The sequence below is a fragment of the Hippopotamus amphibius genome, chromosome 9 (assembly GCF_030028045.1).
Source record: "Hippopotamus amphibius kiboko isolate mHipAmp2 chromosome 9, mHipAmp2.hap2, whole genome shotgun sequence".
NCBI lineage: Eukaryota > Metazoa > Chordata > Mammalia > Artiodactyla > Hippopotamidae > Hippopotamus > Hippopotamus amphibius.
Window position 1 is genome coordinate 116981476 of NC_080194.1, and position 27537 is coordinate 117009012.

The 27537-nt window shown below is 50.9% G+C and overlaps 1 protein-coding gene, 1 non-coding gene and 1 pseudogene across 2 annotated transcripts; 2 read left to right on the top strand and 1 right to left on the bottom strand.

The window, feature by feature from the left end:
* Window positions 1–668: 668 nt before the first annotated feature.
* Window positions 669–18352, top strand: SDR42E2 (short chain dehydrogenase/reductase family 42E, member 2). Its single transcript, XM_057750760.1, has 12 exons — window positions 669–723; window positions 1258–1442; window positions 1888–1983; window positions 3299–3356; window positions 4065–4183; window positions 4883–4958; window positions 9112–9194; window positions 10799–10936; window positions 11473–11538; window positions 13115–13178; window positions 14757–14830; window positions 17770–18352. Exons 1-12 carry the CDS (start codon window positions 669–671, stop codon window positions 18007–18009), a joined length of 1254 nt encoding a protein of 417 aa, XP_057606743.1. The 3' UTR covers window positions 18010–18352.
* Window positions 18353–23596: 5244 nt separating this feature from the next.
* Window positions 23597–23678, bottom strand: TRNAL-UAG (transfer RNA leucine (anticodon UAG)). Its single transcript has one exon. It is a non-coding gene; the product is annotated as a tRNA-Leu (tRNA).
* A 116-nt stretch (window positions 23679–23794) lies between these two features.
* LOC130861017 (60S ribosomal protein L22-like) lies at window positions 23795–24851 on the top strand (annotated as a pseudogene).
* Window positions 24852–27537: the final 2686 nt, after the last annotated feature.

Consider the following 27537-nt stretch of genomic DNA (forward strand, 5'->3'; position numbering starts at 1 on the left):
GGATCCTCAGTGCTGCCCCCTCCCCACCCTGCCCAGGCCCACAGACCTGATCCTGAACCCTGCAGGGGGCTTGAGCAAGCCTTGTGATGCCAGCCACCTGCACTGCTGGGGGACCAGGGAGAACCAGAGGCAGCAGCTGCCAGGGCAGAGGCAGTGCAGCACTTGTGCAAGTTTCCAAGGTCCTCTGGATCCCCTGTGGATTCCTCCTTTCTCTCCTCCTCCAGGAAGCCCTCCCCATTTCCCCATCAGAAAGCAGTCACCCCACCCCCCCAATCAGGTGGGGCTCCCCTTGGCATTATTTGATCTGTTTCCCTCTGGTACTACATGTGAACCGGGTTTTAAGGAACTGGTAGAGAAGTCAGGAATGCTTGGTGTAAATGTCAGCCATGCAGTGTGACTTTGAGCCTTGGTTTCTTGAGCTGTGAAACCCAAGGCCTGGCTGCTTTGTCTCTGACTCTCTCTCAGGAAGGTGGCAGCCACCGTGGAAATTCTCGGGATTCTGTAAGGGACAGGTTTGGGAACTCAGAGGGTCTCTAATTCCCACCAGGAAGTCCCCTAAGCCCCCAGGGGTCTGATAATCCACGTGACTTGAGACAACTCTAGAACGTGCATTCTTCTACTTTTCCCTACAGGTGGACAGATCCTGGGTCCACATGGCTCAGTAGAAGATGAAGCCCAACTCGGCAGGCTCCTCCGCAGAGGCCTGCAAAGCTGCAGGGCAGGGCGAGCAGAGCTGCCCTGTCTGCCAGGCCTGGGGTGGGGTCTCAGGCCTGGGGTCTGAGTCAGGGCCTGGGCCAGGGCCTGGTGCTGTGTCCAGACCTGGGCCGGGGCCTGGTGCTGTGTCCGGACCTGGGCCGGGGCCCGGTGCTGTGTCCGGACCTGGACTCAGGCCTGGTACTGTTCCAGGGCCTGGGCCGAGTCCTGGCGCTGTTCTGGGGCCTGGTGTGCTTCTAGAACCTGGATCAAGGCCTGGTGCTGCTTCGGGAGCTGGGCCAGGGACTAGAGCAGGGTTGGGGGCTGGGAAGGGGCCCAGTGCTGTTCTGGGACCCGGACAAGGGTCTGGCTCAGGGTTGGGGCCTGGACCAGGGCCTGGTGCTACTTCAGGACCTGGGCCAGCGCTGAGGCCTGGGCCAGGAGCTGGGTCAGTACCTGGTGCAGGAGTTGCACCTTTATCCGGGCCAGGGGTAGGGCCTGGGCCCCGATGGGGATCAGGGGCTGCGCAGAAACCCAGTGAGCCTACGCCAGCCCCAACGTCAGCACCGCCACAGAAGACTCAGGCCACACCTGTACAGGCCTCTAGGCAGAAGGTCGTGGTGACTGGAGGAGGAGGCTACCTGGGCTTTAGCCTGGGTTCCAGCCTGGCCAAGAGCGGCACTTCTGTCATCCTGCTCGACCTCCGCCGACCCCAGTGGGAGCTGTGCCCAGGGACCGAGTTCATCCAGGTGCAGTGATGGCAGGCAGGCTGGTGGTGGACGTCCAGGGATGGTGTCCCATGTGTAGCCAGTGGCTGGGGTTGAAGAGCATGGGCTCTGGGGTCGGACTCCCAGCTGGGCAGCCTTGGCCACAGAGCCCCACATCTCTGAGCCTCACGTCTTCATCCACAGAAAAGGGACACTAACAATGTCTGCTTCACAAGGGTCTCGTGGGGAGTTGAGGAGACAGTGCGTGTAAAACACGGAGCACAGCCTCTGTGACTTAGCTCCATAAATGGGGCCAATGATGAAGATGCCCAGTGGGGTCGTCTAGTCAATCCTGCCCCACAGCCTGTCTGGGCCCCGCACATGCTGGGCCCAGGTGGGGTCAGGGGTTGCTCTGGGACCTGCCACAGCTGTTACCTCTAATTGCCTTGGACCCAGACCTCCTACCTCCATTCTGCCTCTGTTTCAGGCTGATGTCCGCAATGCGGAAGCCCTGCACCGCGTCTTCGAAGGGGTGGACTGTGTCTTCCATGTGGCCTCCTACGGAATGTCTGGTGCTGAGCAGGTGAGCCCCTCACACACAGGGCTTAGGTCTCAGCTCCGCCCGCCCCCCTCATGCTCTTCACCTACTCCAGGGAGAATCTGGGCTACACCCAGCCTACGTTTTGCACCCATGGGACCAAATGCCAGTTCTGCCATTTTCTAGCTGTGTGTCTAGGAAATTTAACTTAACCTCTCTGAGCCTCTGTTTCTTCATCTGTAAAGTGAGGACACGACTAGTACTATGTCACAACCTCCCCAGAGAGCAGTGTAACAGTATCTATCAAAGCATACAATACCCTTTGATTCAGAAACTACACTTACCTATATATGTGTCGCATTGTTTTTAATAACAGAACAGGAAATAACCGAAATGCCCATCCACTGGGGACTATTTCAATAAATTGTGATATAGCTAAACAATGAAATTCTATGCAGCCCTTCAAAGGCATGAGGCAACTCAATACGTGCTGATAACAGAACAATTTCCAAGGTATGAAAACAGTGTTTGATGCTGTTAAAAAAAAAAAAAAGCTATATACTCACACATTGCGCTGATATTAATCAGTATCAGTTACCTCTAGAAATACAAAGACGGGTAACAGTCTGGGGTGGGAAAAGGGAGACTTCGAATTAGGAGCAGGAGGGAAATTTCCTCTTCATTGCATACTTGTTTTACTGTTCGAGTTATTTTTAACCTGGTGATTGTATTACCTATCGAAAACAACTGCAACAAGAAAAAATACAGTTTGAAAATCAATATGGAACCCACTTCCCCGTGTGGTTGTAGGGATTACATGAGATGTAAAGGCTTCACCCTGTCCCTGGCACACAAGCAGCCCTCACTGTAGCCCAGTTGTTTTTACTTTTCACACCCCAACCCTCTCACTTGGGTAGGGACCGTATTACTGTGTCCATCTTAAGGATAAAGAAGCCGAGGCTTCTTTTTTTATTTATTTCTTTTTTCCACGTTGTAAGAAGCTGAGACTTCTAAAGCCAGGAAAGAATCCAACACATTTGAGGCTCTTTTCTATGTCAAGCCCTGTACCAGGTCCTCTCATGGGGCTTACTAAATCCTTCTGACCACCCAAGGGGGTGTTCCTTCACTTTATAGATGAGGGAGCTGACGGCCAGAGGATGGAACCTCCGCGGTGGCCCAGGCAGGTGGCGGCAGAGAGGGGCCCTAGAACCCAGGGCCCCCACACTGCCCATGGGCCCCTTGGGACCCCTGCCCCTGAGCTGCTGCCCCCCACCCTGCCCCACCCAAGCCCAGCCTCACGGCCTCAGCTGCGAGGCATGAGACAGCATCCCGACTCTCCCACCTCCATCTTGTCTTTTAGCTGCAAAAAGAGCAGATTGAGTCTATAAACGTTGGAGGCACGAAACGAGTGCTTGATGGTAGGCGCTCAGAGCAGAGTGTGACCTGCTGTGTGTTTGCGGCTTCTCTCCCCACCCCTGCCGCAGGCCCAGCTCTGGGGGACGGGGCAGGGGGACAGAGGCGGGAGCGTCTCCCTGTTCCCCGCTTCCTCCTGCCCTCCCCAGTGGAGGGCCTGTGGGCAGCACATTCTTCCTGTTCTGCAGGCCTGCCCAGGCCCCAGCATGGGGCTCAGCATGGCCTCGGTGTGTCTGGGGACATGGGGAGTGGAGTTTGCACAGAGGGCTTAGGGGTTGGGAAGCAAGAAAAGTTGCTGAAGCATCACATTAGAAGACCCCCATCTGGGCTCTCTGGGCACGTCCTGCCTTGTCCTGCATCCCGTTTTTCTCTCTGATTCTAGAGTGTGTTTTCCCTGTTTCCCCACTGAGTCAGATTTTCTTCTGACCTGTCCCTGACAAGGTAGCTGAGGGGCCACAGCCACACTGAGAAGGAAAAGTGAGCCAGCCCAGCCCCCAAGGGCCCATGGAGCAGGGACTTGACCCTTCCCCCCTTAAGGGAAGGAGGCTCTTCCCTCCTGAGCCAGGATGTGTGCTGGAGGCTGGGTGGAGGAGTCACCCAAGGAGGTCCCCATGGGCACCTCCTCAGCCAACTCCCTGCTCACATCGGCCCTGTGTGTGTGTGTGTGTGTGTGTGTGTGTGTGTGTGTGTTGCTGTGTGACCTGTCACTGCAGTTTGTGTCCACCAGCGGGTTCCAAGGCTCATCTACACCAGCACCGTGAATGTCACATTCGGCGGGAAGCCCATAGAACAAGGCGATGAGGACTCTGTGCCGTATTTCCCACTGGAGAAGGTACCTGGCTTCCAGGAGAGGTGGGCGGGGCCAATGGACTTGGAACCCACAGTCCAAAGCGGAGGGATGGGCGGAGCCAGGGTCAGTTTCACAACTCAGGGTGAGACCCAGGAAAGAAAGGGTCCCCAAAACGGCATGGCACAAAACCCCTCTCCAATTTGGCTGGTCGTGCCAGTAGGGGCTTTGAAATCACACAGACCTGGTCTTGAACCAGCAAAGCCACTTTCTATTGTGGGACCCTGAGCAAACCACTTCACCTGGAGGCTCACCTTCTTCTTCTGGGTGTGATAACACCACCCTGTGGGGACGTGGAGAGCTGGAAATGAGATGATGTATGTGAAAATGCCATGTGAGCACTGAAGGACTCCATGTAAACAACCCGGCGACGCAGGTCCAGCATTCACCTCCCAGAGCAGGCGTGGTGGCTGGTGGGAGCCTCCCTGAATCAAGGAGCCGCCGGCCATTGTTACTGCTCTGAACTCTCTCTTTTGTTCCCATGGCTCCCACCCAGAGGGAGAGGAGGGGCAGTGGGGCTCAGGGCTTGGCAATTTCCCAGTGGGGGTCCCAAAAGTGAACCCCCATGTGGTCTGAAGCAAAGGTGCATCCCTGGGGCCGGGAGGGCTGGGCGGGCCGGACAGGTGTGGCCAGCAGTGTCTCTGACCCCTGTCTGGTGGCTCTGTGCTCCCTGTTCTCTGACAGCACATGGACCACTACTCCCGAACCAAAGCCATTGCCGACCAGTTGATCCTCACGGCCAACGGGACGCCTCTCCCAGGTGAGTACTCGGGGGCCCTGCTCACAGCCGTGGTGCATGCCCCCTGCTGTTTCCCTGAAGCACGTGTGTGATTCTAGCTTTTAGCTGGTATGTGTCTGCGGCCCTGCTTCCCTCCAAAGGACAGTTGCCCAGCGCCTTAGACGGTCATCCTCCAAAAAATTCTGAGCACCCACGCCCCACCAGGGATACAGCCTGGAGAACGTCAGGCCCAGTCCCTGCCTTCACGCTGCTCATGGCCTGATGGGGAGACACTCGAGCTAGTTCACGTCTAGCTCTCTTTTCGGCCACATAGGAGGGGATCTAGCTTTGGGGGACCCTCTTTAGATCAAAGAGTACCAATTTATGAATATGCAATGATGTCTAGAGCTTCGGAAGAGCTATGTGAGTGAGGGGCCCTGCAGCAACTCCCAGGAAAGTTGGTCTCGGCTGCCTTGCAGGGTTGCCTCTTCTTACTCTATTGTCATCAAGAAATAATAATAGAGGGCTTCCTAGGTGGCGCAGTGGTTAAGAATCCGCCTGCCAATGCAGAGGTCACGGGTTCGATCCCAGCTCCAGGAAGATCCCACATGCCGCGGAGCAACTAAGCCCGTGTGCCAAAAAAAAGAAATAATAAGAGAATAGGGATAGCTGGCAGCACGGGCTGTGGCTAAGCCCCCACGTACTGGCATCAGACTGCACTGAGTTCAAATCCAAGCTGCACCCCCTCTCAGCTATGTGATCTTGGGCAATGCACTTACCCTCTCTCAGCCTCAACTGTGAAAAAATGGATAGTGGAATTTACCTCAAAGAGCATGAGTGAAAATAAAATAATGGTAGGCACAGTTAAAAAGAAAAAAACCCAACATGGATAGGTTGTGTTTATTGTGTGCTTATTACGTGCCAAGACCTATTTTACATGCTAATTTTATATGCAAAAGTCTCAATAACTCTTCACAGCATCCGTATGAGGTAAGAACCTTAGCTACCCCTTGCTTTCCAAACTCAGGAGTCAAATAGATTCAGAGAAATTCCTTGCTATCTAAATTACCACTGTTTGCTTTCTGAAATTCAGAAACCAAAATGAATTGGAAAACCTGGTTTCCCTCACTGTCTAAACTCAGCAGCCAGGTGGATTTGGAGAGTGAAGCTTTCTTGAAATTATAATCCCCAATTTTACAGGAGAGAAAACTGAGGCTAAGAGGTTAACCGACTTAGGTCAAGGTCACACAGCTCTTAGGCGGCAGAGGTGGGATTGAAACCACCCCTGCCCCCAGGGGAGTCTAACACCAGAGCCTGGGGCTTAACCATTCTGCTCCACTCTAGCTACGGCTGAGTAAGTCCCTGAACATGAGTTCTTTGCCCTAAAACCCTCCCTACCCCATCCCCTCACCCTGGGCCTGTCAAGCCTCAACCCCTTATCCCAGTGGGAACATGTATCTGTGCTGCCCAGGAGTTTCACCCTCTGCGGTTGAATTTTCTTCTCTACCAGGGCCTCCCCTGGCTGGACCAGCAGGCTACAAGCCAGACACCTAATCCGCTGGCTGAGAATTATTTATACAAGCATCCCCACGGTCAGGAGAGTCACGGATACCCTGGCTCAGCCCCTCTGTGACGTGGCCACCCAGTGCCCCAATGGCCAATGTCAGCTGCAACCCGACCAACCTCCTCCCACCCCATGCCCAGGTGACCCAGAGTTTAAAATTAGCTACAGGCTGTTTACAGTAAAGCTCACCTGATACCTGCCTTGTAGGAGTCCAGCCATGGTCACCCTGGGCGATTTCCAGTCCCCACTACCCAAGCTGGTCCCTGAGACCTGCCTCTAACCTAGCATGGAGCACCCTGGTCCCTGTAGCAGAGTCCTGAGATGTACTGACCCCAGCTCTGTGTGAATGCACTATGTCCTCCTGTCTCTGGGTGTATTAGTGTCCTGGGGCCACAGGCACAAATTACCACAAACCTGATGGCTTAAAACAACAGAAAGTTCTTCTCTCGCAGTTGCCACAGTTCACAGTCAGCTGTCTGAAATCAAAGTGTCATTTGGGCTGCGTTCCCTCCAAAAGTGCTAGGGGAGATTCTTTCCTTGACTCTTTTGGCGTTCGGTGACCCCAGAAGCTTGGGGTCCTTCCTTGGTGTGTGGCTGCCTTGCTCCGGTCTCCGCCTCTGTCTTCATGTGGCCTCTCCTCCTCTCCATCTGTCTCTTCTCTGTGAGTCTCTTATAAGGATACCTGACATTGGATTTAGGGCTCACCCAGAGAATCCAGGATCATCTCATTTTTAGATCCTTTGTTACATCCACAAAGACCCCTTTCCCAAATAAGGTAGCATCCACGGGTTCCAGACGTGGACATGTCTTTTGGGGGGCCACTCTTCCACCCACTCCACTGGGCCTCATTGTAAAGTGAGGGTTTTGGAGGGGAAGCAGTCAGGATGTTCAGCTATGACCTGGAGATACTGACCCTGGCTAATTTATGGAGAAAAGGGAATTTATACTCGAAGGATGTGGGATGGCTTCTGCAAAATATATTCCAGAAAAAAATGACCACCAGGGCTTAGAGAAGACAGGGTTGGGGCAGTTCCAGTGCCCTGGGAGGCAGGAGCTGGTGATCCGTCTCTCATGGTGAACCCACTCCTACAATTTTCGATCCCATGTCAGTGTGGGATGTACAGAGTCACATTCTCAGTGAGAACATGGCCCAGCCTGGGCCCCGTGGCTACCACGTCAGGGAATAGAGGTGCATCTAGACTGACAGTCCCCCCTCAGACCTGGTGCAAAGGGGAAGCGGCCCCCAAAGGAAAGTGGGCTTCTGGTCCCAGAGGATGGCATATACTAGGCTCCCCAAACTGGAGGCACAGCCACTTGGGGAACCTGAGCCTTGGAGGAGTGGAACCCCTTCCAGGAGGCTCCATCCCCAGTTAAGGAGCTGGGGTTGGGAGTCAAGTAATTTACAAACAGTAATTTTTTAAAATTTTAATCTTAAACACAAATGAATTATGAGAATAAATTGGAAAATTTGTAGGCTTTCTTAAGACTTAAAAGGAATATGTTTGGAGCAGCCCTTCAGGCTGTACCCCTAGACCTCCCCCGAAGAGACATGTTCCCACTTCCGCCAATGGGGGCCCCTCAGCAGAGAATTTGGAAAGCCCTGGACCAAGCTGAGTCTCTGTCTGGGAAATTTGCTGGCACAGAGCCGGTGAAAATTTGGGGAACAGACCCCCAGCTCTCATGCTGATGGCACTAGTCTTTTCATTTCTCCATTGTCTGGAAAGTATAACTGCTACCACCAGTTACAAAGCACCCATTTTACAGGTGAGGAGACCAAGGCTGAGAGAGCTGAGGGTCTATTTGTTAGTATTGTATCACCAGAGGTATTCGTGGAAAGAGCCTGGACTTTGGTCCCCATCTCAGCTCCACTAGGCTAAGCTGTGTGCCCTTAGGCAAATCACATCCCTTCTCTGAGCCTTGGTTCTTTTATCCATAAAACAGGGATAACAACAGCTCCCACCTCATAGGGTTGCCTTGAGGGGAAAATTCCAGGCTTACCAGAGCACCAAGCATATAGTAGGACCTCTCTGAGAGCCAACATGGTCCTTATCTAACATAACCAGAAAAAGGAAAGAACTACAGCTATTGGCATGAGGTGTGTGGGTCTGTGCACATCTGTAAAATGGACACAGTTGGACTCTCAAGGGAGTCAGGAGGTCATGTCTGTCAAGAGCTGGTTAAACTCTCATGGGCGATGCAGATACCTGCATCTGGGTCTTGCCTGTTACTGGCTTGAAAGCATTGTGAGGGCAGGGACCATTTCTTTTTCTTTCTTTCTTTTTTTTTTTCTTTTTCAAACTTAATTGGCCTTTTTATTTTATTTTTTTATATTTTTTTAAAGATCTTTATTTTGGGGACCATTTCTTGATCATCTTTGGGTTCTTTGCAGCATCCATCCCAGGGCCCAGTGCGGATGGGGGTGTGGGTGAGGGACGAGTCTGCGTGGTGTTTGTTGAATGACTAACTGATGGACTGAGAGAATAATTAATTGAGTGAGGAAACCCCAAGGATCTGCCTGCCCCACTAACCTGTCTGGGTAAGGACCAGGAGGGGTGAACAGCCTTTCTGTCCCTCTCCCTGGTCATCCACTCCTCCCCAGGCCCCTGACCGCCCTTCCCTGTGTCGTCGTAGGAGGAGGCACTCTGCGGACATGTGTCCTCCGGCCCCCAGGGATCTATGGCCCTGAAGAGCAGAGGCACCTGCCCCGCGTGGCGGTATGTTGTCCCAGCCCCGCGCCGGAGGCACAGGAGGAGCCTGGCTGATATGTGTGTGAATGGGGACACACGGTCACTGCGTCCGTCTTGGGGTGGTGTCCCAAGCCAGGGACCCTCAGTTCTGAGGACAACTCCTGCCCCCATCAGGCCCACCAGGAAGAGAGGTCTTGGGGTGTGCCAGCTAGGCCTGGGTACCAGTAGAGGAGACATAGAACTATGACCTCAAAGAGGCAGAGGAAACTATTGCCCTGCTCAGACATGGGCTCCCTGAGGGTCAGATGGCTCCTCTCATGCTGCCAGCACCAGGGTCTTCGTGCAGAAGACCTCTCTCCAGAGAAGGCGGGGTGCCAGGGATATAGCTCTAAGGGGCTCGAGGTCCTGTCCTCAAATTTCTCACAACCTGGTCAGGGAGACAGATGCCATAGTCACAGATTCAGGGCAGTAAGGGCTATGTGGAGGTAAGAGGGAGAAGATGGGAGCACAGCAGAGAAGGCCCGGTCTGGGAGGTCCAGGAGGGCTTCCTGGAGGAAGTGATGCCTGTGCTGATTGGATAGAGAAGAAGCTAACCAAGAAAAGGGGGTGGTAGAGAGAAGGTGATCCACATAGAGGGGACAGCTTGGGCACAAAGCTGGAAATGAAAAATTGTTCAGGTTTGGGGACAGATGAGTGAACAAAACAGATGACTTGCACCCCTGTAGGCATTTACAGTCTCACAGGAGGAGAGGTAATAAACATGATGCATGACAAGGAAATGTTCGAAGGTGCCAGGAACTATGGAGAAGGAGGAAAAGCGGAGTGGGGTAGGGGAGCAGGGGGTGCCGGCAGTCAGGGAGCCTCTTTGAGCAGGGACCTTGGGCAACTTGAAGGAGGTGCCCTAGTGCATCACACAGGTGTTTGGAGGAAGGACCTTCCAGACAGAGGGAACAGCTAGTCCAAAGCCCTGAGCTGGGGACCCTCCCCCGTGGCCCAGCAAGGAGGCCGAGCGGCTGGAGCTGAGTGAGCAAGGGGGTCGGTGGGAGGCAAGTCAGAGAGGAGCTGGGGCCGGAGCAGAAGGGCCTCCTCCACCATCTGACCTGGTGGGATGAGCGCCCCGAAGGTTCTGAGCCGAGGAGACATGATCTGACTTAGGATTCAAAAGGATCCCCCAGCTACATGGAGAACAGCTCGCAGAGGCCGAGGGTGGAAGCAGGGGACCAGGTAGGAGGCTATTTCAGTATCCAGGTGAGAGATGAGGGCAGCAGTCGGTACTGTGAGGAGTGGCGGGGTTCTGGACAGATGGTAATAGCTGAGACAACTGGGTTTGCAGACGGGTCGCGGGTGTGGAGAGTAAGGGAGGAGACAGCCAAAGGTGGCTGCAGGGCTTAGGCCTGAGCCCTGGGTGCTGTGGGGAGGGAGGGACCACCGTGTGGGGTCAGGCGCTCACCGGACAGGACAAGTCTGCCTTGCCTATCCAGCAACCAAGTGGAGACTTCGGGAAGGCACGCGGGGCTGGGACAGAGGAGTCTGGCCTGGACTTAGAAATTTGGGAGCCGTCTGCGTATAGGTGGAATGTAAAGCCCCTCCAGGCTTGGTCTGTGTTTCTTGCCTTCTCCCCCCATCACCAGAGTCACATCAAGAAGAGGCTGTTTGTGTTCCGATTTGGGGACCGCAGGACGCGGATGAACTGGGTCCACGTGCGCAATCTGGTGCAGGCACACATGCTGGCGGCCGAGGCCCTCACGGCCGCCAAGGGCTACGTGGCCGTGAGTCTCCTGCAGTGCTCCCCCCATCTTACCCCTCAGGCTGCAGGCATGTCCCCCATCCCTCAGGGATTCCTGACACGACATATCTCCCCAACTCAAGCTGCCTGATGGGACCGTCAGCCCAGGGAAGCTGGGGGTGGATTGGGGACGGCGGTACTTTTAGAGCATCGTTAGCTGCTTGAAATGACTCTGTGAGGTAGGTGTTGTTGATCCCGGAATGACAGTCACCAAATGCTAAGCCTTTTACATATATTGTCACATTTCACATTTACAATAGCCCAAGGGGGAGATGCCATTATCATGCTCCCATTTCTCAGATGAAGAAACTGGGGTACAGAGAGAGGTTAAGTGACTCTATCGAGGTCTCACAGCGAGTCAGTTGGCACACCCAGAATTCAGAGGGACTTGTTCAGGCCTGTCTCCAGGGCTGCTCAGGAGACGTGGGGAGTCGGGGCAGCTGCTGGGAGCCATCGGAGAGGGTGGGGTCAGGCGGTGGGCATGTGCCTGACCTTCCCTTCCCTGTGTGTCCCCCTCAGAGTGGGCAGGCGTACTACATCAATGACGGAGAGAGCGTCAACCTCTTCGAGTGGATGGCCCCACTGGTAGGTTCCCAGATGCTGCCCCCATTCCAAGTGAGAATGCGGGGATCCCCACGTCTTCTTTCCCTGTCACCTTTTCCTACCTCCAAGAGATCGGAAGACTTCACATTAAAGACGAGCTCTGGCGACAGTGTTCCCTGGGCAACATTGGAACTGGCTAGAGCTGGGTGGTCGCTGCCCCTTTGGGGAGCTATGAGCTCCCCAAGTTTGCCATAGTCCCTCCCGACCCACGTCCCGATTTACGTTGACGTCTCACCCTGTGGGGTTTTGCTTCTGGCCCGTGTATCATGCCGTGAGGCCCTGAAAGAGGTCAGTAGAAGGTAGACAAAGCACAAAGGGAGGTGTTAGCCCTTGGGGCCCTACACTGCAGCCCCTGTGAGAGTCCTGGCCTCCTCTGCCAGCAGCCTGCAGACTCCTGGACGGGGTCGACCAGAAACCCCGTGCTGGAGGCTACATCCTCGGGGCATTCAGGATGCTTGCATGTCAACTTGTAATAGCTTTATTGAGATATAATTTCCAGACCATACAGTTCATCTGTTGAAAGCGGAAGAGTTGTGCGACCATCACCAAAACACATTTTAGAGCATGTCACCTTCCCGATAAAGAACCCGATAAAGAAATAGCTGTCACTTCTACTTACCTCTCACCCCACCCCACCCCTAGCCGTAGGCAACCACTAAGCTACTTCCTGCTTCCGTAGACTTGCCTGCCCTGGACATTTCCCATGAAGGGAATCCTGCAGTACGTGGACTTTGTTAAGTTTCTTGCATTTAGCTTAATGTTTTCGAGGTTCATCCATATTGTGGGCGTGTCATATCAGTACTTCATTCTTTTTTATTGCCCCCCAAAATTCCATTCAATGGATGTGCCACACTTTGTTAGTCCATTCATCAACTGATAGAAATCTGGGGGGGTTTCCATGTGGGGGCATCATCAGTAATGCTGCAGGAACATGCGTGTATACATAGCTGGGTGGACATGTGTTCTCATTTCTCCTGGGCATACACCTAGGAGTGACACTGCTGGGCGATACAGTAACTCTGTGTTTACTAAACCTTTGGAGTTACTGCCAGACTGTTTTCCCAAGGGGCTGCCCTATTGTACATTCCCACCAGCAGTGTACGAGGGTTCCAGTTTCTCCACATCCTGTCAACACTTGTCATTATTATCTGTCTCTCTGGCCTGGAGAGGTTTTATACAAGTGACGACCTCAGTTCTTCCTATGCCAGCCCATCTCTTCGTGCTTCTCCCACCATCCTCACATGTATGTTTGTTTTTTTTTTAATAGCAGAAAAGTCGATTCTAGAAAATAACCCACTCCTATATAAGTGCCTTCGTGTAGGCAGATGTAAAACATAACTAAATGATGGGAATGGTCCCAAGTTAAAAACCGACTCCAGGCAGTCAGTTCCTACTTAGTTTTCCAGGTCACAGTGTGGATTTCATGTAAAGACTGGCGTAGACACTGCCCCCCTTTGGTGGGCAGCTGAGGAGGGGCCAGGAGGTAAAGGCAACATGTGGCCTTTCCACACCAGCCCCTCAAGGATCTGTTCTCACCTCAAGCCATGTTTCCTTGCAGTTTGAGAAGCTGGGGTACAGCCAGCCCTGGATCCAGGTTCCTACTTCCTGGGTTTACCTGTCAGGTGAGGAAAGGAGTGTGTGTGTGAAAACCCTCCGTGTGCCAGATGTCCATGCATTACCCAGAGCCAGGACCTGGCTGAGGTGAATGGGGCTCTGAGGGCGCAACATTTCAGGAAACCCTTACTCTCAGGGTCACATGCTCCAGGCCCCATCTGCACTGGCCCAGCCCTGAGACCAAGTGCCTCCTTGAATTCTGCACTCAAGGCACCTCACTCCCCTCACCCTAGTCCTGGCCCTGTTTAAACCCTGTCCCGCTTGCAAGGTGGGTGTGATTAGGCCCATGGTAAAGATGAGGTAACTGAGGCTCTGAGAGGTTAGCAACCTGCCCACAGTGCCCCAGTGAGAAAGCAGGAGAGACAGAATTCACACTGGGCTTGGCTGACTCCACAGCCCATGCCCAGGTCTGCTGCCTATGCTGGAAGGCACCACACCAGGTGGGGAGGAGAGGGAGCCCTGGGGCCGCCCCATCCCTCAAGGTCACCCTGGAGTTAAGGCTGCTTTTGGACACGTGGAAGTCCTGTTTGACACTAGATTCTCCTCCCCATCCTGAAGGTCAGTCTCTACTCCCACGCCCCAGCATCCCTCTGCTGGCCTCCTTCCAGCTGGAATGCTGCACGGGCATCAGGCATGGCGTGATCAGCTCGAGGGGACAGGTGGCCCTCAAGTCACAGATAACTGTGTTTCTGGAAAACCTCTGCTGGATCTGTTGCACTTTAAATGCATTTAACTGCCTCCCTGGCAGTCCAGTGATTAAGACTCTGCACTTCCCATGCAGGGGTCAGGGGTTCGATCCCTGGTCTGGGAACTAAGATCCCACGTGCTGCGCAGCGCAGCCAAAAAAGAAAAAGAAAAAGGCAGTGCGATGCCTGCCATTTAAAGCAGGGGTTTTTGCAAACTTTTGTCCCCCAGCGAGCCCTCACAGGATGACTTCCCCTGCACAGCATCGCCATCACAATTGACACTCCTTGATCCCCCGCTGAGACAGCTTCAGCTGCAGGTTCTGGCAGTTTTAGTTTTAGAGGATTGTCTATAAATTCCCAGTTCCCTGGGAGCTGACTGTAAACTCCATACTCCTTAACTTTGGCTGCACAAGTAGAATCACTTGGGAGCTTTTAAAATATACAAATGCCTCAGCCACACCCCCAGACCAATTACCTTAGCATCCACAGGAAGCAAGCAGGTGGGGGAAGCAGAAACATTTTAAAAAGTGGTCCAGCGTGCAGTCCAGGTTGAGTTGAACCATGGCCCCAACTTCCTTCTCCCTGACTCAAGACAGCATATCAGAAAAGAACTGAGTGAGAGAGACATGGTTGTAGAGATCACTTTGAATCAGATTTATTTTAAAATATCAGTCTTTTAATATGAATAAAAGACTGTGACATATTTAACAGCCAAACAACACACTCCAGGGTGTGCTGAGAGCTGCCGATTTAAAGGAATCCAAGGATGGGAAAATGCTGACAAAGTGAAGGTTACCCCTAGCAAAGCAAATAATGCCCCAAGTGACTGGTCCCTGAGAACCTCCCTGGAGTTTGCATAGAGCAGGCACCCTGGTCACTGGTCCCTCTCTCCCCACACAGCCACAGTGATGGAATACCTGCACCTGGCCCTGAGGCCCATCTGCAGCCTCCCACCACTGCTCACCCGGAGTGAGGTAAGTGGGCTGCTGGGAGGGGAGCCCCTGTGCCCTGGTGCCCCCTCACTTGCCTTCCTGCCCCTTCGCCACTGCCACACACCCTCACCTTTTGACACCATAACTGAGGTCTCAGAACCTGCCATGTGGGCCCAAATCTAGGGCCCGATCCTTTATGACATCCTAACCTCTGGGCTTTTGCCTAGGCTGTGTTCTCTTGGCAACAGCTCCAAGCGCCTCTTCCATCACTGTCATTTCATTCATAAGCAGCTTATCTTCCCAGCCAGACTGGAGGCTCCTAAAAGCAGGTTCCATGACATTCACTTTTTGGAATGTCACTACTCCCCAATAACCATCAACACACACACACACACACACACACACACACACACACACACACACACACATCGTGTTGATTTGAGGCTCACAGTTTCTGCTCACTGAACAATAAGTATATATTCAGTATCTACTGTTAAGAACACTATTCTCAAATAACCATGATGTAGTTTGCTATTTGCATATACAGTTTGAGAGAGGATTTTTTTTTAAATTTTATTTATTTATTATTTTTTTGGGGGGGTACACCAAGTTCAATCGACTGTTTTTATACACATATCCCCGTATTCCCTCACTTCCTTGACTCCCCCCCCTCGAGTCCCCCCCACCCTCCCCGCCCCAGTCCTCTAAGGCATCTTCCATCCGAGAGAGGATATTTTAATGCAGATTGTAAACAGTAAAGCAACAAGTAGTGTTTGGTGTTATCTGCAAAATCCTTCCAGTCCACTCTCTCATTTGATTGTCCCTGATGCTCTGCTAAGTTAGGAAGGGCAAAAAGATTATGCTCTCATTTAATGGTGAGAAACTGAGCACTAGAGAAATAAGTGACTTGTCCAAGGTCCCACCATTCTGGAATTGGCTTCACACTCCAAGCTCAGTGCTCTCCACCTCAGGGAATTGAGAAGGGGCCACAGGCAGAAGCAGTTCCCTATGGTCTCGCCTTTGAACCATCCGGAGTAGCAGAGGAAAGAGAATAATGAAAATAGGGACGATCTATTGAGTGGTGATGAAATGCCAGGCACTGTGTTTATCTCATTTAATCTTCACATCCACTATACACTGTGGATTCTGTTATCACCTCCATGTACAGAGAAGGAAATGAAACCCTCAGCCAGAGGAGGGGGAGGGGGTGGGAGGGAAATAACCGACCATAACCATTCACCTATATAGCAGCACCGAGATTTGAACCCAGACCAGACCTAAATGATTTTAAGCTTAACTACTAGCTTGTGAAATGTCACGAATCATATTTACATAAAATAGCTGCCAAGGTGCTGCTGAATTGGGGTCAGGCAGGGAGCTGGCTCCCCTCTCCCTCCACTCACTGGTGGGTTTCCTTGTTCAACTCAGGGGCAAAGGATCCCTAGTCAGCTGGGAAGTTTCTAGGCACTGTGGCTCGGGCGCCCTCTGCTGGTCAGCCTATGACATACCAACCAGCCCTCTAGTTTGTCTTCACAGCCTTTTTTCATTCATTTGATACATGCTGAGCACCTACTGTATGCCAGGCACGGTGCTGAGGAATGGAGGCAGGACAGTCCTTACTTTCTATCTGCACATACAGTTTAAGAGAGGATGTTTTAATGCAGATCGTAAACAGTGAAGCAACAAGTGGTGTTTGGTGTTATTTGTAAAATCCTTCCAGTCCACTCTCTCATTTGGTTGTCCCTGATGCTCTGCTAGGTCAGGAAAGGCAAAAAGATTATGCTCTCATTTAATGGTGAGCTCACAGTACAAAGGGGAAGACAGCCCAGTAACTGAGCAACTCAACACACTATGATAAGGGCTGTACTGGGGGACATAATGAGGAACTTCAGAGTACACCGAAGGGGCGCCTACGCCAATTCTGAGGAAGTTAGGGAGGCTTTCCAAAGGAGGTGACATCTAAGCCCGAGATCTGAGAATGCTGTGTCGCAGGACCCAGCTTATCTTGTTCACAGCTGTATGCCTCAAAGCCCTGAACTTACTAGCTGAGGCAAAAGGGGACAAGAACTGGCCTCTCTCCCTCTCTCCCCACACAGGCATCCAAGACCAGGGCTTGACCCCAGGGGCTGTTTCAGGGCCACGGGAGAATCAAGCAGTTAGTGGACTCCTTCCCAGTGTCTAGCTGAGGAACAAAAGGGGAAGAAATGAGTCAGGTGGGAGGGTATCTTCTCAATCCTAGCATAGCAGGGAAGGGCAAGGGCTAGAATTTGGCTCCTCTGTGTGACCCTGGGCAAGTCACTTAACCTCTCTGATCTTCAATTTTCAAAAGAGGAGATGGTGGTATAAGGACTTCAGAAGATTAAATGAGATAAGGCCTGGAAAGAATTTAGCCTATGACAGGCACAGAGTGTTTACTCAGTAATTGTTGCTGTCAGTACTACCTTTGAAGCTTTGGACCCCAGGCCATCTGGCAGCAGGAAATGCAGCTTCAAACCCTGGAGAGAGTAATCACTTCTGCATAATTGATCAGCGAGGGCGTGAAGGCTGCACCCTGGGGGCCTGCCTGTCCAGACTCCATCTGGGGCTCTGGGCTGAAAAGACAAGGGTATTTCCTGGAGGCATTTTTCCAGATAGCTGCATCCAGGCCACAGGCCTCCTGAGCTCCAGCATCGCGCTAGGTCGGGGAAGGGGAGTGTAGAGGTGGGGCCTTTACTTTTGGGGGACTGAGGAGTTCAGCACGGTGGGAAGATGCAGAAAATGCAACCTGGTGGCGGCGCCCTCGAGGAAAATGGAGGTGGAAGAGAGAAAGGAAGCCCTCCCCGATGAGGGCACCGCAGGCGCAATATCCAACACAGAGATCCTTTTAAATCTCTGTGCGACGGAAGGGAAATCCCTACCCTCTCTTCTCCGGGTGAAACAGGGTAGAGGTTGCTTCCCAGCGCACTAGTCCCGTCCCTCGGCAGCCCCGCCTCTCCCCGCAGGTGCGCAGCGTGGCGGTGACGCACACCTTCCAGATCGCCAAGGCCCGCGCCCAGCTCGGCTACGCGCCGGACAAGTTCCGCTTCGCGGACGCCGTGGACCGGTACGTGCAGGCGACAGCCGGGCAGACCCGCGGCTCCACGGCGCGGACGCTCCTGCGGCTGCTGCTCGGACTGCTGCTGCTCCTTGGCCTGCCCCTCCTGGTCCTGCACTTCCTAGGCCTGCAGCCGTCCGTCGTCTGACCGTCGTCGCCGGCCTGCCCCTGCGCCTGCCCCTGCTTCGCCGTCAAGGACTGGGACCAGACTCTGCTCGGCCCTCGGAACTTGGGCGCTCCCCCCTTGAGTCCTGGGCTTGTCCATGCCCCGCCCTCTGGGCGTGGACTGCCCCGGCTCCGCCTCCGGGTTCTGACCCCCTGCCTCTGCCCCGCCCTCTGGGCGGGGACCCGCCCCGGCTCCGCTTCCAGCGTTCTCGCCCCGCCCCTGCCCCGCCTCTTGAGCCATGGCCACGCCCCTCCCCTGCCCCCCGTGTCTTGGTCTCCCTGTGGCTTGGCCGGGCCCGCCCCGCCTTCCAGGCCTTATCCCCTCCCCTGCCCAAGCCTGGCCCGCCCCCGGCTTCTCCCCTGCTCTGGCTCCGCCCCCTTTCTACCTCTACCCGAACGCCTGAGCCCACCCCTTGGTTTCTCCTTCGGGAACCAGCCTTATTCATCCCTCTGGGTCAGGTCCCTCCCCGCTCCTATTTGTGATTCAGCCTTAGTCCTGCCCCTCCCGTCTGGCTCCACCCCCTCCAGTCACACCTCCTAGAGGCCTAGCTGCAGCTGCTCGGGCAGGCTGGCCAGACGTTTGCAAGTTTTCGCTGTCGGCGGCTACCTCTCTAGGGACACGGACCCTCCTCGCTGCCCGATCTCCTCTGGGCTTGTCTTGAGACAGTCTCAGGATCTTGGATTAGACCCATTCTAGGAGCACTGAGTTTGCTCCGCTGCTGCGCTTATGTTTTGGGTGCGCTCACTTATGCAGGTCTCCCTGTGTGGTAATAGCCAGGGTGGGAAGGACACCTGAGACCCCGGCTTCTGCCCAGCCCAGCTTGGCCTTTTTAGGTTTTCGGTGTATGAGTTTGGGGAAGACTCAGCTTAGTAAGCACTGACTTCAATACCAGAAGGGACATGAAAGAAAAAAAAAACTTTTTAACTTTTTACGGTGGTCAAAAGATTCAAACTTCCAGTTATAAAGTAAATAAATCGTGGGGGTGTCATGTACAGCATGGTTACTATAGTGAATAATACGGTATTGTATATATGAAAGTTGCTGAGAGTAGATCTTAAGTTTTCATCACAAGAAAAATAATTGTAACTATGTGTGGTGATGGACTAACTAGGCATTGTGATCATTATTTCACAATATATACATGTAGTAAATAATTATGTTGTACCCTTGAAACTAATGTAATGTTACATGTCACTTAAATCTCAAAAAAAAAAACCCACCTTTTTAAAGAATTGGATCTCTCAAAAATTACCTATATAGCAATAATGGGAATTATTAGAAATTAACTGGTCATATTTTTTGTTTTACTATTGCTTCTATTTGTTAATGAGGGGGCCAGTAGTGATCACCATAATCCTTAATGTTTAAACCACAAAATTTCTTAATCCAGCCCTGCTCTCCACAGAAACAGCGCCTCCCTAGAGTCTTTTTTTATTTATTTATTTATTTATTTATTTATTTATTTAATTGGCTGTGTTGGTTGCTGCACACGGGCTTTCTCTAGTTGTGGCGAGGAGGGGCTACTCTTCATTGTGGTGTGAAGACTTGTTGTGGTGGCCTTTCTTGTTGCAGAGCACGGGCTCTAGGCGCATGAGCTTCAGTAGTTGCAGCACATGGGCTCAACAGTTGTGGCTCACGGGCTCTAGAGCACAGGCTCAACAGTTGTGGCACAAGGGCTTAGATGCTCCGCGGCATGTGGTATCTTCCTGGGGCGGGACTCGAACCCTTGTCCCCTGCATTGGCAGGCGGATTCTTACCCACTGCACCACCTAGGAAGTCCCTCCCTAGTGTCTTGATATCAATTGTAGATACCAAAATATTAGTGTGTAAGTACGTCTGTGTATATATCAAAATATGCACATGTGGAATTGGCTGATAAAACTATGGATCCTAGCAGAGAAGAAAACCATCACGAGCGTAAAGAGACCTGAGACAGGGAGGAGCAAATGTGTTAGGGCATACGTGGCCATCCCCCAGCGTGGGCATCGATGGTGTGTCTTCTGCTGAACAATTAAGAAAGTTCGTGAAGCAGCTCAAAAATGTGTGCTCCTGTTTGCTATGTTGAATTTGCACGTGTGTATATAATTTTTTAAAGCTCAATAATAATGCTTTATCCTTTATGTTTCATGCTTGACGGTTTGAAAGGGATTTCATCTTTATGCTCTTAATTACCCCACCCTTACATAGGGCTTATTATTCCCATTTGATAAATGAGGCAACTGGGGTTGTCTAACTGCAAAGAGTGGAGGAGGGTGGGGGTCACTGCTCTACAGGGGGGGTAACTTGGAGGAGCAGCCCAAGGCCCACTGGCCTAAACCTGACACATGCTTATTTCTGTTCTTCTGCACCTCGGCCATACCAGGGCTTGGGTTGAGCTCTGGGATCTATCTCAGTCTCAGATCCACAAACCTCAGGCCACTTGGGGCTTTCTTTCTTCTCAGTAACATGCTTGCATCTAAACTCACCTTCTCCTCTGACTTTCTCTAACAATCCTGAGAAATCTGTACTTAGGGAAGGGAAAACAGGCTTTCACTGTTCATATAATCTTCTAGATCTTTTGTCTACTGCCAAACCTCAGCTTGTGAAACCCAAAAGCAAAATCAGTTTCTTTGTTTTCTGGATTTCTCTAAGTCATCTCTTCCTCTGAAAGTAGAATGTCTACACCCTGGGCATGGGGGCAGCATGGGTCATTATGCCAGAAAGTTTCCTTCCTCTCAAGTGTCTTTACTCAGTGGAAAAGGAGGTGGTACCTCCACCCAACAGAGAAACCAAGTCCCCATGAGGGTTTTAGAGGCTGCCCACGTCACCCACCCTCTGTGAGGTTCTTTTTTTTTCTTTTTGTATACTTTCTCATAGATATTTTATTTTATTTTAAATTTTTATTGGAAATAGTTGATTTATAGTGTTGTTAGTTTCAGGTGTACAGCAAAGTGAATTATATACATATATGTGTCTTTCTCTGTCTGACTTACTTCACTCAGTAGGAAATCTCTAGGTCCAGCCATGTTGCTGCAAATGGTATTATTTCGTTCCTTTTTATGACTGAGTAATGTTCCATTATATATATGTACCACATCTTCTTTATCCATTCCTCTGTTGATGGACATTTAGGTTGTTTCCATGTCCTGGCTATTGTAAATAGTGCTGCAGTGAACATTGGGGTGCATATGTCCTTTTACATTCCCACGAACGGTGTAGGAGGGTTTCCTTTTCTCCACACCCTCTCCAGCATTTATTGTCTATAGATTTTTTTGATGATGGCCATTCTGACCGGTGCGAGGCGATACCTCATTGTAGTTTTGATTTGCATGTCTCTAATAATTAGCGATGTTCAGCATCTTATCATGTGCTCTTTGGCATCTGTATGCCTTCTTTGGAGAAATGTCTGTTTAGCTCTTCCGCCCCTTTTCTGATTAGGGTGGGTGTTTTTCGATATTGAGCTGCATGCGCTGTTTGTCTAGAGTTTTGTAATTCTTTTTACGTTTATTTTTGTGCATAGCGTTAGGGAGCGTCCTAATTTGCGAGGGCAAGTGGGAAGAGGTCCTGGCTTTCTTGGAGACGCTGAGCAGAAGTATTGTGAATGCAGAAAGCGGAGTCATTACTGTGAGCAGCTCAAGGTGATATCGTCCGTCAGGAGGGGTCCGTAAGGCAGATTCATAAACTTTCCATTACGGGTGAGGAAGCTCTTCCCCTCTGTAGACCCAGTGCCAGGTGTCTAAAACATCATCCGGTCTCTCTCATCTCAAAAAGATTTCTCTTGACTCCCCACTCCCCCTCCCACTACTGCTACCATCACGTCCCCCCTCCTCAAAATCAAATTTCATGACGAGATGTCCGCACTTGTGTTTCCATTTCTTCTCTTCAACTCACACCAAAATGGCTTTAATCAAGGTCATCAATAACCTGTCCGTACGTCGTAAATCCAAAGGGTATTTTTCAGTCTTTATTTTGCCAAGCCTCTTCAACATCGTTGGCTCCTCCCTCCATCTTGACATGATCTTCTTGGCCTATATGACAACACACCTGTTTTTCACTTGTGTCTCTGACCAGTCCTTCTCCATCTCCTTCACTGGCTTCTTTTCCATTGCCTTCCCTTTAAGATGATGGTCCTTAGGACTTCATCTTGGTCCCTCTACTTCCTCTACATGCTCTTCCTGGGCAACTTCATCCATTCTCATGACCTCAGTCTCCAATGCCTCCCAAATCTGTATCATTTGCTCAGTGTTCTCTTGGCCTCCAGACTTCTATGATGAATTTACTCAACCCCACGTCTTCATCTTTTCCACAAACTTCCTCTGTATCCTGTGATCCCTCCGAGGGAGAGGAGAGGCACCACCAGCCATCCAGTGGCTCAAACCCAAAACCTGGTCATCACTTTCAATGTGTTGTTCTTCTTCATGTTTTCATCACTGAGTTCTGTCAGATCCACCTCCAAAATGTCTGCCTGTCCAACATACTGTCACAGCCCTGGTACAAGCCACTCTCCTTTCTCCTAGACAACTGTAGGCTTTGGATGGAACCTCCTATTCCTACTGCCAGAGGGAACATCCAAAATTGGAACATGCCACCCTCTGGCTTAAAACCTTTTGATGGTTTCCTATGCCCTCAGGACCAAGTTCAAAGCCTTAACTTGGCATTCATGGCCCTCCTTGCCTAACACTTCAGTCTCATCTCTAGACATTTGTCCAGCTGCTCTCTGTCCAGCTGCCCTGAAGTACCTTCCCAGCATCTCGGACTCACCATGCTCTCTTTTGCCTTTAGGATTTTCCACATGCTGTTCCCTCTTCCTGGAACTCCCCTCTCCCACCTTCACTTGGCTAATCTCTCAATTGAAAGTCCAAGCTAAATGCCACTTGTTCCGTTGTCCCTGGGTCAGCTTCCGCATGCTGCACGACACTTCTCACAGGTATAATCAAAGAAATTACAGTGGCTGTGAACTCTGTGAGTGCTAAGACATGTCTGCCGTGTTTCTCTGTAGCTTCAACTTGATCTTGGTTTCTGGCACATAGTAGGCCCTTCATAAATGGTTGTTGAATGAGTAAATAAATAAGCACGAAAACCGAGTAGGTAGATCAATGAAGGCAGGATCTCATGGCTAACATGCCCGGGGTGGGGCAGGCCTCCTAACACCCCCGACCCTGCAAAAGGTCACCTGACACAGTTTCTACCAAGTGATTTATGGCGTCAGCCTGAGCTCTCCGCCCACCCAGAGAACAGAGGGGGCCCGAAAGGGACGCTTCCTAACTGACGTCTTGATTAAAATCACCCCCTCCTAATCTTTGACCCTAGGCGGTAAAGAGGCCCACTCCCTGTGGCCTCAGGCCTTGAAGCATTACATTAAAGACGCAGACAGGTATCTCAAGATGCTTTCCCAGGGAAATAGGGAGGCGTTTTTGTGTTTTAGATAGCGGGAGTTGGCTTGACCTGCAGTTTCCTTCTTTTCCCCTCCCTTTCCCATTCCACTTAAAAAAAAAAAAAAGCGCGCGTCAGAAAGCAGAAAATGTGAAGAATAATTGGATAAGGATGATACACAAGTTAAAAGATAGAAAAAGCGAGTCCCCTTGAGGTGTGGCAGCGGTGGGATTCGAACCCACGCCATCGAAATGACTGGAGCCTAAATCCAGCGCCTTAGACCACTCGGCCACGCTACCTCCCGCTCGCAGCTCCTTCCCCTCGTTCTATATTCGTCTAGTGACGCTGCGCCACACGCTCTCTAAGCCCCGCCCTCATCGGTTTGCTCATGTCCGCTCTCAGCCTGACGTCTCCGGCGCGGATTACAGCTTCCTTCCAGGCTTCGGAATCAAAGTGCTTTTGTAAATCGGCAGTAGTGAGTACCGTCGTCCCGCAACATTAAAAAGGAAAACAGAGTTCCACATGGTTAACATTCATATTCAGTCGTCATGTATGCTCGCGTTTGATGTTCCACGAGCGGGTCATACTGCCTGCGGCCACGTGGTGGCGGTGTCGCGCTGCCGCCTGCTCCTGGCCGGGCTGCGGGTCCCGCGGGGAACCCGGGTTTGCTCGGGACCGGCTGGGTCCCCATCCTGTGGACTAGAGTCTAGCTCTACTTCAGGGAACCTGTGCAGCCTTGAGTGTTCCCATGGCCCGGCCCGTGCCACCGCGATGTAAGAAGCACGGGTCCAGGAAGGAAAATCATTGAACGTCTTTACAGCTCCTTGCCTTGTGTCGGCTCCCTCAATCAGTATTATCCACTTTTTACAGGGGGGCGGAAACTGAGGCTCAGAAAGGCTAAGTTAGCTGCCCCAGAAAGAGCCAGCATTCCCTAGCCTCCCAAAACCCAGTGCTCTTCTATGTGGACTATTGCAGTGTGTTTTTTAAAAAATGCAGTAGCCCTTTCTGCCTCTGCAGCCGCCCTGATGCCTGTGAAAAAGCTTGTGGCGAAGGGGAGGCACACACAAAAAAAGAAGAAGCAGGTCCTGAAGTTTACCCTTGACTGTACTCTCCCTGTAGAAGATGGAATCATAGATGCTGCCGAATTTGAGCCGTTTCTTAAGGAGAGAATCAAAGTGAATGGAAAAGCTGGGGATCCTGGTGGAAGAGGTTGCAGCAATCGATGGAAGCAAAAAGCAAGAGCACTGTAACTTCTGAGATGCCCGTTTCTAAAAGGGATTTGAAATATCTCACCAAAAGTCTTTGAAGAATAACCTACGTGATTGGTTACCGGCAGCAAAGAGAGATACGAATTGTGTTACTTCCAGATTAATGAAGATGAGGAAGAGGAGAATTAAAACTCAATTACCTGGAAAACTTTGTGTGAGTTCTTAAATAAAACTTGGGAACCAAAATGGTGGTTTTGCTTATAAAAAACAAAATAAAACAAAATGCAATAAGTTCAGAGCAAATACATAACACATCCATAAGTACATAGCTGACTTCTATTTCCGGCCCCCCAGAATTAACTGTGTTCTGCTCTCCTGAAAGATCACCCCCTGTGGCCACAAGAAGGAAGAAGAGATCTCTTTGAGTCATCCCCCCACAAATAACTCAAAGCATTCTCCAGGAGTTGGACCATTTGCCAGCAGCAACTGTAACAGAGAAGAACAAACCTCACTCCATATTGAATTTTTTTTTTTTTAATTTGATGAATGCCTGCCTCACTCTTTAGAATCTATTTCTTTAACTCTAACCTTTGTGCTCTGTTGCCCAGTGCTTAGTCATGCTGGCTCTGCAGGGCTTTGTAAAAAATTGTTGCCTGTAGCCTGAAACATACAGGATATCCCCCTTCTCAAGCCTCTGACCTTTAAAGATATAACACTTTTCCATTCATATAGAGAGAAAAAGTTGCAGAACAGAGAATAACATTTGTCTTGCTGGAAGTTCACAGGAACATTGTGACCTGACCTAGGCGGACAGCTGCAAGAACAAAGGATTCTGGCACCAAGAAGTTTCCAACAGCCAGCCACACCCACCCCACCTCACCCCCCCACCCCCCCATTCCCCCACCCCCCCTCCTTTTAGTATAATAGAAGCCTGAATTCTAACTTGGGTAAGATGGTTCTTTGGGACACTAGTGCAGCATCTTCTCAGTCTGCTGGCTTTCCAAATAAAGTTGCTATTCCTTGACCCAACACCTTATCTCTCCATTTATTGGCCTATCATATGAGGAGCAGTATGAGCTTGGACTCAGTAACACGACCCTATCCCTCCCAATTCCCTCTCTCTAATAATTTAAATGAACATTTATCCAACACCTACTAGGCCAGATCAGGCAAAAATCAGGTCTTTCGGGAGAAGCAGAGCTATGCCCAGAGCTGCTCAGAACCTTCATGACAGGGGTGCTTCAACAGAACAAAAATCCAGTGGAAGCAAGGCCATGAGTTCATTTGCTCCAGCAATCAGGCCTATCTCCCTGCAGATCTCTGCAGTAGTGCTGATTCGGCTTCCCTGATTTATGCCTTAAGGGTGAGGCTGGGAGGGCAGTTCCTATGCAAAACCCAGGCCCAGGCAGGCAAGGGTGGGGAGGCCACAGAAACCAGGGCAACTGGGCTCTGTTTTGGTTTTGTTCTTTTTTTTTTTTAAGCGACTGTTAAAAATAACTTTTGCTAAAGTCATAAACACGTGTTCCTTGTTGAAACTCCAAGCTAAGAAAGAAAAGCGCAAATAAGAGAATAAAAGCACCTTTCATTTCTCCACCCAGTTAAAGTCTGTCAACACTTTGGTAAAGGAAGGTGCTTTTTTGTCTTTTTAAATTTGAAATATAATGCAGTGCATGCTCATTGTACATTTTTTTTTCAAATGTCAAATCTTCTGTATAAAGTTAAAGGGACATTCTCTTCCTCACCACCTCCCTCCTTCACAACAGAATCCCACAACTCATAATGAGTAACAGTTTAGCTGTATCCTTCCAGATCCTTCCCTATGCAGATGGAGGGGCAAAGGGAACTAGAGGCCCACACACACCCCACTCTAATCCTGGGGTTTACCTTGTGCAAGGGAAAGGGAGAAAGATACTATCCAAAAGACAGAAGAGCGGTCATTTCATAGCTTCTGCAAGTCTTTCTGTAGCTACAGGTGGGTCATTGAATGGCCCCATGATGGTTTTGTGCTCCATAGACCCTGGACCTCCTTAGCCAAGGAGTTAAGGAGGACTTTCAAGGATTTTTTTTAAGCTTGTGCCTAAAAGCATCCCACTATGGTTCCCAGGGGCTGAGGGGGATGCAGGGGATGAACAGGTGAAAACACAGGATTTTCAGGACAGTGAAACTGCTGTGTATGATACTATAACAATTGATTCATGTCATTATAAATCTGGCCAAACCCACAGAAGGTACCCACCAAGAGTGAACTCTAATATAAACTGTGGACTCTAGGTGATTATGACGTGTCAGTGTAAATTCACTAATTGTAACACATGTACTCCTCTGGTGGGAGATGTCATTAATGGGGAAGGCTATTCTTGTGTGGGGGCAGGAGGGATGTGGGAAATCTCCGTACCTTCCGCTCTATTCTGCTGTAAACCTAAAACTGCTATATAACTCCCACAGACACGTCCTCCTTTGGACACGGAATCTGAGCAGCCGGCACTTCAGAAGCATTTCATTCCCATGCCATATGTAGCTAGAGCAGTTCTGCAACCCTCCCTGAGCCCGTGGGAGGATTACACCCATCCCTTGAGGTTGGAAACAGCCACATACCTAGAATGAGCTAGAGCCCTATTCCTGGTGAACTCTCTTTTGCTGCCACACCCTGAAGCACCATGAAGATCCCATGGGCCGTTTTTTGAGGGTAACAGTTTTATCGTGATATAATTCACATACCATACAAGACACCCCTTTAAAATGTATCATTCACTGTTTTTTAGTGTATTCACAGAATTGTGAAACCATCCCCAGGATCAATTTTAGAATATTTTCATCCCCCCAAAAAGGAACACCATACCTGTTAGGAGTCACTCTCCATTCCCCCCGAATTCCCTCCCCAGCCCCAGGCAACCACGAATCTACCTTCTGTCTCTAAGGATTTCCCTATTCTGGACATTTCGTATGAAAG